Source organism: Anguilla anguilla, chromosome 10 (assembly GCF_013347855.1).
Source record: "Anguilla anguilla isolate fAngAng1 chromosome 10, fAngAng1.pri, whole genome shotgun sequence".
Lineage (NCBI taxonomy): Eukaryota > Metazoa > Chordata > Actinopteri > Anguilliformes > Anguillidae > Anguilla > Anguilla anguilla.
The window spans coordinates 16,688,398-16,697,952 of record NC_049210.1 but is presented as its reverse complement, the minus strand read 5'-3'; the positions used below and the strand labels follow the sequence as shown (position 1 = coordinate 16,697,952).

The window sequence follows — 9,555 nt, the reverse complement described above, 5'->3', positions numbered from 1 at the left end:
GAATGAGCTGCAAGTGAACGACTGCAGCCCACGTGTCCCTTCTCCCTCCCACAGAACCGCGCGCTGCGCTATTGATGGGGACCGAAGGAAAGACAAACATGACGCTGACAGCTGAACTGCGGTCCTTTTGACCTCTCCAAACCTGCCGGCTGGAGTGAGCTGTAAACCAGAACAAGCGCAAGCTGTGCTACGGGCGCTAAGAGGGCTCTTAAATACGCAAAAATAAACTGCAAGGCTTCCGCTTCAGGCTCTGGCTTTGGTCATCGTTATTGTGTTATTGTTCATTAAATTCACAGATGCTCTTATTCTAGTTGGCCGATAAGGCTGAAATGGAAAAATACATATAGCCCATGCCATGGATTCACCAAGTTGTCAGAGTGAGTCAAAATGCTGCTACTCAATCCTTTATGCAATAATCATTTGGTTCTTTTTTGGATTTTTAATGAGCTCATGGACAAGTGCCATGTGCTAAACACAGAAAATATTGACCTGCAAAGGGAGGCCTCTTGTAGCTGTTGTAGTCAGGTCCCTTTTGTTCCCATGACAACATCGACACTTGCCCCATATATCTTCACAATTAAACCACAAACAAACCCTGCACCTCAGCTCAGCATTCCCTTGGTAACGGCAAAGACAGCCTGGCGTGTAAATCTAATGCAAGTACTTCTGGGTAAATGGGTGGTATGTCTGCAGGAGAACTTCACTCAAGTGTGCTGGCATTCTAAAACTGGGCAGGTAAGAGCTGTTTAAGTGGCATTTTAAAGTCACTGTGGCTGAATTTAGGGAATTTTGCATGGCTGAGTGGAGAATAGATGGTAAAGTAAGCTGTGTGCTTAAGACCTTTCCAACCATTTCCTAGAGAGCTGCTTTTAGAGCCACTGTTTGGGAAAAGGGCATTTTTCCAAGAGGGGCAATTTCCAGTACAGAGACAAACAACACATTCAATTCAATTCATTATCACAACAAGTTAAAAGAGTGGGTGGGACAGCTGGTCCCCTCTTATTTAAAACTGTATAACAGCATACTTACATTGCATAACTTCTAGAATGTAGCATAACAGCTTCTAAAAGAGATTGCTTATTATAACTCTTGGGTGTCCTTAAACGTACAGCATTTTGGCTTGTTACCACCAAACCATCACAGACTGGATCTCTTGTACTCCACTGTGACCACTGTGTGGTTCACATTCATTCTGATCTTCTAATCAGATGCTCTTGTTTATTCTGTACATTACAAGGAATGTACCAGTCTTATCATTTCATCCAAACCACATTCGAAACTGTCTTCAGTATAGTTGTAATAACCCTTATTACTGTTGGCTTGTTGTAACATGAAACAGGACAAAAGGTAAATTACATGGGGTTACAAACAGAGACCTAGTCACTGTCTTTTGTATCTGCAAAGCACTACATGTCTGTACTAAAGCCGGCATGGATTTTGTGACCAGCCCTGTTTCTGTCAAAAGATATCTTTGGGTTTGCACGTTGATGCCCACATACCACATGGTGAGTTGCTAGTTAATGGCTCGTTATTTTCATATCTTGAAAAACAATCTGCTGACAAAAGTGCATGCTGCAGTGTGTGACTTCTTGTTCTTTTACTCCATAAAAGAAGCCTTGTCCTTGGTTTTAGATTCGTTTTTGGGAATCCAGAAAATGAAATTCAGAGTGTGGCTGCATCTGAAATGTTTTGACAAAAAATCCTTTTGAATCACAAGGCCATGAAAATTGATAAAGCAACTGAGTAGATGGGCAGATGTAACTTGTTTTATCAAGCATGTATTTACTAACTGCGACATAATGGTTTGCAGTACAAGGGTGATGTCTAAAGTTCACTTTTCTTTATCTTGTTTGAGATGTCTTGTAATAGGCATTTCTGCCCACCTGAGTGAACTGGGCAGTTATATGGCAAATCACACTTCAATCAGCATTGCATCCTTATTGACAATATATTGTTATTACTGTATGGATGTCAGGCACTCAAACTGAGTCAGTTATAATAGAATGTAATGGATGAATTACACCTGATTAATTAAGGAATTAAGCCTGTGCTGGTAATTTTTTGTCAAAATTTTTTAATATTCAAAAAACTTGAGCAACTGTGGGTAGCATATTTAAAAGAACAATTAAATGTTGCAATCATGGGATTACAAAAAAAGTTTGAAATCACAGTGCACCAGTGCACAAGTTTTTCCATGAATTTCCGTGAATCTCTCTCACCCAGCTTGGCTGCCAGACTCCATGCAATGTTGTCAGGAAGATACACTCCGGTGCTGAGAAGAACACTGGCTGTAAACACGGTGCCCCAAGATGATGTATGTAGGCTTCTGAGAGGTAAAATTTCATCAGTTTCCAATAAGCCAATCCAAGAAAAGCCTTGTAGATAAAGGGCTTCATTGGGGAAATTACTGCCTTGGTGTTTTCCTGCAGCTGACATTTGTAAATGCAATTGAACGAGCACAGGAAGGAAGTCTGTTAATGTACAGAAAGAGTGTCGCTGCTATAAATCACACTCCTGCAACAACAGCGATAGGGCCACTCCATCAGTGTTACAGGGAGTGCTTTCTCTTGCTTTTCTTTGCATGCACTTTAGTTTAAGCTCAGTCCTTTCCTGCCTCTCACACAGTTCTCCGGAGAGTGGAGTGAGCGGGGGGTAAGAAGGCTTGTTGACTTGTGCCCCTTGGTAGATTAATGCCTGGCAGGCAGGAACAATCCCTGCTGCTTCTTTCCTGGGCATGAGCCTGCCGGGCACCTGCTTCACTTTTTTTGACAGTATTCAACGGCTCGCTGGGCTGATCCAATGTGAAAATGTACACAAGGCCCAAGCTCATTTTCCAGCTCATTTAAGATTCATTCCTTCTCTTGGTTGTGGCAAAATACATGTACGATTTTTCTGTGTCTTTTTAGGAAGTCACTTTTTCCAAAGGGGCAATTTTCAGTACAGAGACAGGCAAGGCATTGTAATTCGATTAATTATCACAGCAGTCATTGGTGGGACAACAAGATTGGGTGGGACAGCTGATCCCCTCTTATTTATCTTATTTCATGGCACTTATATTTCACAACTTTCAGACATAGCATGATAGCTTCTAAAAGGGACAGCAGATTATGACTCTTTGGTGTCCTTAAATGTATAGCATTTCAGCTTGTTACCACCAACTCATCGCAGCCTGGATCTCCCGTACTCTGAAACTGTCATATGGTTCACATTCATTCTGATCTCCTAATCAGATGTTTTTGTTTATTCCGTAAATTACAAGGAATGTTCTAGTCTTAAGGAAGGAATGTACTCATCCAAAATAATACTCAGTGGCAAAAGACAGAATCTAGATGTTCAGTGAGGCAGAAATCTAAGTTGAGAGACATTTTGACATAAGCAGACTAGGCTAACCCCAATATAGCTCAGGTTTTACCCAGATATGGCCTGGCTATGTCCTCGTCGGCTAGAAAACTTTTCAACCAAATGTAACCAGGTTTTCACTTGAATGTCTAGACGGCGTTTCTCTGGCTTTTCACCTATTTTTCAAACAAAAATTTTCACTGGGAAATAAGTAGAATTGTCATGTTTTAGCAGACTGGCTTTGCGGGGTGGCAAGGGGTTTTAATGGGAAATGTGTAAAACTCATTTGAGCTGTGCAGGTTGCTCTGAACTAGGTCATCTGCTACACCAGTTAAAAGGCAGAAGTGAGGATCTGAATGTGCTGTGCTACCTGTGTACTACAATCTGTCTCTCAGCACAGGGGTCGCGATGCTCTCTGCAGCAGCGGCCGTGCAGCGCCGGAGAGTACAGGTCGCAGCGGAGGCTGCAGAAAAGAGGGGAGGCAGACGGAACAGCCGGTGGTGGCGGCGCGCGAGCCGCGTCCGCACTGGGCCAGGGGCAAGAGCGCGGGAGCGAGCGACCGCACCGGGCTGACCCCGCCGTCGACAGCCAAGGTGCCCCCTCTGGCCCAGTTGCTCCCGTTAAGACGAGTAGCCCTCCTCCCCCAAAAATGCACGTGTGTTCTTCACTGACCGGTCCAGTCCGGCTGGATTTCAGATTTTCCCACACTTTCTAAAATCATTAGAGCCTCCTCGCGTAATGATGACCTGAGATTAGTTACCGTCTTGAGTGAAACAAATCAAATTTTAATATTTCTTTCTTTTCCTGAGGGGTTTGCTCTGACCAGGGAAACATCTGGAGCTAATGTGTCGAGGCTGCCTGTATGTGCGGTGGACCAGGCTGTTCCCCCTCGGTTGTAACCACTTGAAAGGAGTTTTTGATCAGCGCATTCCCCTGGTGCTCCAGACAGCCCACTGCACTCTACACACTGCACACACGATGCAGGCCTGCTCCATTAATCACCTCCAACAGAAGCACGCAGCTAGGAACCGGTGGTCTCAGAAACAGCTCCAAGTGTTCAGAACACGCCGGGTTCTTGCAGTTCAACCAATCAGATACATATTAGTTGTTTCACATGGAAATGCGTATTATTTGTACTGAGTTAAGGGCCACATTTTGTGTTTCAGCCACTATGATGCTAAGAGTCATTGGACACAAAGGCCAAGAAATATTATCGGTTACCATTTTTGTTGTTAGTCCATCTGAACAATGCAAAAAGGAGCATCAGCTGCACTTTTGCCCAGATATAAAGAAGAAAAGAAGAACAAGGAGCGATGGAGCAACCAGAGCTTTACCAGCTATTAGCATTTATTTAATGGGACAAGACTGATTTTTCACTGTCTATAGTATATTCTGCAAAGGGTAAGACATTGAAACACTAGGCTTGAGTTGCCCTGTTCATTAATTAGTCCTGTCTTGTATTCACTGAGGCGTAAAGATTACTTTAGTGCATCATTTTATTTATTAAATTGACTGTGACACTAATTAATTTTCGTAAATATGGTACAATGATTTCAGTGGCGAGTGATGTCAAGCAATCAGGAACATCAAACATGGCATTATTATTGAGCTGATTTGAGTTTGAGTTTCCATACGGTACAGGAAGTATCTCTTCATATCTACAGGTGATACTTCATAGGGTTTTGGCTCCCGTAAATAGCTAAGACATCATCTTCGCTCCCGCGGCTGAAGGGAACTCGGTGGGAGGAGTCAGCGGCCGGGTGCCCTGTCCGTATGACGGGCTTCTTCACTCAGCTCCTCTGTTGCTCCTGTCGGGCCGCGGAATGCAGGAATGCTTCCCTGTGGGGCTTGTCAAGGAGCCCCGCGACCCCCGAAAACAAGACGCAGGCCTCATCCTCCGCATCAACTACACGCCGCGAGGGACCACACATGTGACCCAGATCCCCCCCACCACCCACCCCCGGCCAACCGCGCCCCAGAGACCCGCCGCGTGTGTGTACGTCACAGCAAGCACGCGAGGGCTCCGCGGAGACGGTCGCCAGCACCATCCCTGTGCGACGGACGAGTCGCTGGGCATTGTCAGACCGCGAGGCCCTGTCAGAACGCGAGGCCCTGTCAGAGAGCGAGGCCCCGCCTGAGCGGCCTGCCCGCCATCAGCGTACGCGGGACGTTATTACATCGTTTCAGCATCTTGCTCGAGGGCCAAAGAAAACGTAGCCAGGGGTTGACCGAGTGCGTCCGCAGCCTCTTTGTCCACCGAAGCAAACCCGACAGCAGAAATGAGCCGTGCGCTCCCGCTGAACACACAGGGAGCATTCCACAACACAACCTCAAAGACCCAGCCCCCCGAATGGACGGAACAGGCCCATAGGGTCTTGTTGTGCGGGACCATTTCAGCCATCTGCGTAATTTAACCTTCCCACATTCCTCCCGGTTAACGTACTGAATCAGATGTCCCTCATCCCGCAGAATGCTCAAGATGCCTCACGCCCTGCGGTGATAAACCCGACCAGGGCGGAGCCGGAGAGGAGGCGGAGGAGTCCTGGGATCACAGAGGGGCTTCCACTTCCACCTCGCTGCACCTTTACCTGCCCTCACCTTTTTACGATGAGGAAGGGGAGAAGGAGAAGGACCAGGAGGACGCCAGGTACTTCTAATCTATTTGATTTATCAGCTATTTTGTTTTTACAGTTATCTCTTACTCTCTCAGTATGGAGCGTCTGGTTGTATTTTTAGGCAGTCTCATCACTGCAACATCCTCTGTAAATTTGGGAGGGGGGAGGCAAGCTTAAGCTATCCATCAAAGGGTGTACTGATAACTGCTGCTTCTCCTCACTCATCAGTTGAGCAGCTGAGACATACAGTCATCACTTTGAATGAATATGGCTCAGACAGTGCGCTTGGGGAGGGGTGCCACCCACAGTTTACACTGGCACAGAATAGGAACAGGGTGCAACAGGGATTGGGTTTAATTTCAGCAGCAGAGCCAACTGTTAACCCAGTTGAACACTGTAAACTTTTTTAAAACACATGCTGCAAACATAAAAGATAAAAGCAGAGAGATGGAAGCAGTATTTAGGTCAGAACCATACCAGGTCTTTCCAGGTGGTTGTCCTCCAAAAAGATGAGGTTTCAGCCATCTCAGTTGCGTAGGGGAAGCGCTTCACATTAAGGACGCTGCTTTAACCCTGTATCTGCCGCCTGCTGTATACTCTGGGAACAAACAGACTCCCAGCCAACACGTAGGCCCCCATAGCCTTGGTCATCCTGGAGACAAGGCACAAATTAAGAACATGGAAGCAAGTTACATTAGTATATTATACATTTAAACAGACTGATTTATTTATTACTTATAGTGATTTTTGACATTATTGAGATCTTTCAGGTACCGTTCCACTGGTAGAAATGGAGGTGATCATGTGTGCAAAGGAACCAAAATTAGGACGAGTAGAGGAAAATAAAATTTTTAGGTTTTAGGTTAAGTAGATAAATAAAGAACAGATTCAAGGAGTCTGGGTTTATTTTCCTCCTCGTAAATGTGATAAAACTCACAGCGAAGACAAAGTCCAACAGCCAAAAACATCACAAGCAAGGCTGGAACTCCACCTGCTAACCCTGCGCCATGGAAACGATGGACAGTGACAGAGGGGCCTCTTATCCTTTGAGGACACAATGCCGGGGCCTCATGACATTATAAATCAAACTCAAATCATGTACACTGCAGTCTGCATGACATGAAGACCGTATCAGTCACACCACTGATGTTCATGGACGCACATTGTTGTATGACCGTCAGTGGTATGAGTCTTTACAGTATATTTCTGGTCAGACACAGTGTGACTAAGCGTCCCAGTTCCACCATCTGTGCTGCTATTGAGGATTGCCTGACAGCATTCAGCACACATTTTGCGTTCCAAGTCATATTTGTGGTTCCTGAGATCTTTCCAGAAAACACAGCTGACCTCTGAGTGCGAGTCTCAGGAGAAGCGCTATTAGGGTTTGGAGAATTTTGTTTCGGCTCAGCCTAGCGATGTTCCACTGTTGACAAAGTTTGGCTATTTCTGAAACTTCTGCTATTTTTTTTGAGCCTCTCGCTAATGTAAACTGTACAGTTGCGGTATTTAGTTTTATCACTTTCTTCTGTTTGTAATGAAAACAGTTCAGAACAGCTCAGGGAGAAAGTGTGCTTAGTAAGTATCACAAAGTAGTAGGGGATGTCTCAGGATTATATCTTTTTTTCAAAATGTGTAGAATCGTGTCTTAAGTTTGTTTTCTGTGCATAAAATTCTGCCTCTTCAAATAACATCCAATCAACATGTTATCCAGGCATCCAACAGGTCTGCCCCAGCAACCAGAAACCATGGACACTAAAACTGTTCCCCCCGCCCCAAGCCGGACGGGACCGAGGCACGGCGTGGCGAAGCAGAAAAAAAGCGCAGTTGCCAGGGCGATGCCCGGACTTGGACAGGGAGGCAAGCTCTCCGCCGGCTCTCGGAACACAGTGACTCCCAGCAGTGTTCCCATTTCTGCTGCGAACAGTCTGGACCCTGCTGGTGACACCCCTAACCCGGCTCCAGCTCCGAGTCCAGAGCGCCCCCTGCAGGAAGAGCACAGGGGAGCACAGGTCAAGGGACCGCCGCGCTGCTCTGCTTCGAGGCGTCTGGTGTGGCGGCCGCCCAAGGAGAAGGACAACTACTACCAGAGGGCTGTCCTCACCAAGGCCACGGACCACTTCAGGCTGAAAACCACCACGACCCTTGAGTGGGGCTTGCACGGGCCCCAGGCAAGGAAGACTGTTTTTACTCTGCAAGCCCATAACAGCAGGCCGGGGTCCTCCCTCTGCAGAGCCAACGCCTCCATTTCGGGCCGCGGAGGCCTCTCACGACCATCCTCTACCCAGTCCTGTGTCAGGACTGATGTGTGACACTTGCAGGGCCCCGGTGAAACACTGCATCATTGCACACTGTGGCCTATAGGCTCAGAGAATAGCCTAGTTTCGTTTGGCATAGGTAATTATGGGAAATTGTATTCCCGCAATTGAGAACGGTTTGTCCTATTAATACACTGGGTTTCAGTGCAGTGACCCCACGGGTCAGTATTCATTGCTGGTGCTGGTCCAACACCACGGTTCAACGAGTGGACTACAGAGAGATAAGTTGCAGTGGCTTGTCTGCGCTTTCCAGAGTTAACAGAGCTTGCAAGCAGGAGAGAAAAAAATCTAGGGATTAATAGGTTTACTGTAAATAGTACAGATATAAAAGGAACGGTCAGTAAATTGATACCGGCACCAAACATTTCCCTCTGGAAGCGAAACTCGATCAAAGCGTTCCTCTTTCTCTCCTCCCTCCAGCGCTTCCTCTTGGTGGGGCTCCACGGCCCTTGGCCGCGGTACGCGGTCTCCGATCCGTCCCCCTCAGCTCTTCTTTGGAAAAGCCCAAACGGGGCACCGGGGAGGAAAAACATTCCCTCTTTTTCCACAGGAGGAGGAAGCAGCAAGTGTTTCGCACTCGAGTAGGAAACAGCCCCGGGGAGAGGAGGAGAGAACAAAAATAAAGACAAAGTGAAGAGAAGAAAAGTGAATTTCGCCTTAAAATTGTTTGAGTCGTCTCTGCTTTTTCCCTTTCCTTCATTATGAATGACCCCCCCCCCCCCCACCCCAGTTTTGTTCTTTTAAAGAGAGGATGGGGCTGTGATGTGAACTCAATAGAGTCAGTGCTGAAAAAGCTGGGGTGGAGGTGGGCTGGGCAAAGGTCAGAGCTGGCACTCTGTGTCCCGAGGTGGGGGGGGTTATTGGGGGAGGGGGCACATTCTTTCTGTATGGCTTAATCGACCATGAACAGTGGGATCAGAGGCCTTTGGCTGACATGTATCAGTCAAAACCCCTTTCACACCCACATCAGATTGAGCAGTCTTTCAGTGCAGCATAGCAGAACAGAGGCTTAGCTAGCCATCTACAAACCCTGCAACAGACTTTGATTCTATTCACTGTTTTCATCAAGCGCACCCTCCTTCACTGTAAACTACACACATGTGGAGCTGAACTTTATCTCACAGTATTTCATAACTATAATGCAGAAACCTCGCTATATAAAACAGGGTTAATGCTGGCTTGCTTTTTATTAAGTTTTTTTATAGTTTTTTGTGCATCGTAATGAATAAGGAATCATTGCCTTCATAGGGGGTTCTCCCCATGAGGAATAAAGTTCTGTGATGACA

At 46.5% G+C, this 9,555-nt stretch overlaps 1 protein-coding gene across 4 annotated transcripts; it reads left to right on the top strand.

Moving 5' to 3' along the window:
- Nucleotides 1-600: 600 nt before the first annotated feature.
- Nucleotides 601-9,555, top strand: LOC118237339. Of its 4 annotated transcripts, XM_035435943.1 has the most exons (5): nt 601-735; nt 2,224-2,333; nt 3,735-3,932; nt 5,809-5,986; nt 7,666-9,555. In XM_035435943.1, exons 2-5 carry the CDS (start codon nt 2,246-2,248, stop codon nt 8,261-8,263), a joined length of 1,062 nt encoding a protein of 353 aa, XP_035291834.1. In that variant the 5' UTR covers nt 601-735; nt 2,224-2,245; the 3' UTR covers nt 8,264-9,555. The 4 variants fall into 4 exon arrangements, 3 of the variants coding, with proteins under 3 accessions (XP_035291834.1, XP_035291835.1, XP_035291832.1); XM_035435944.1 differs by lacking the exon at nt 3,735-3,932; XR_004767149.1 differs by lacking the exon at nt 601-735 and having other exon boundaries at nt 2,259-3,932; nt 7,666-8,348; nt 8,690-9,555.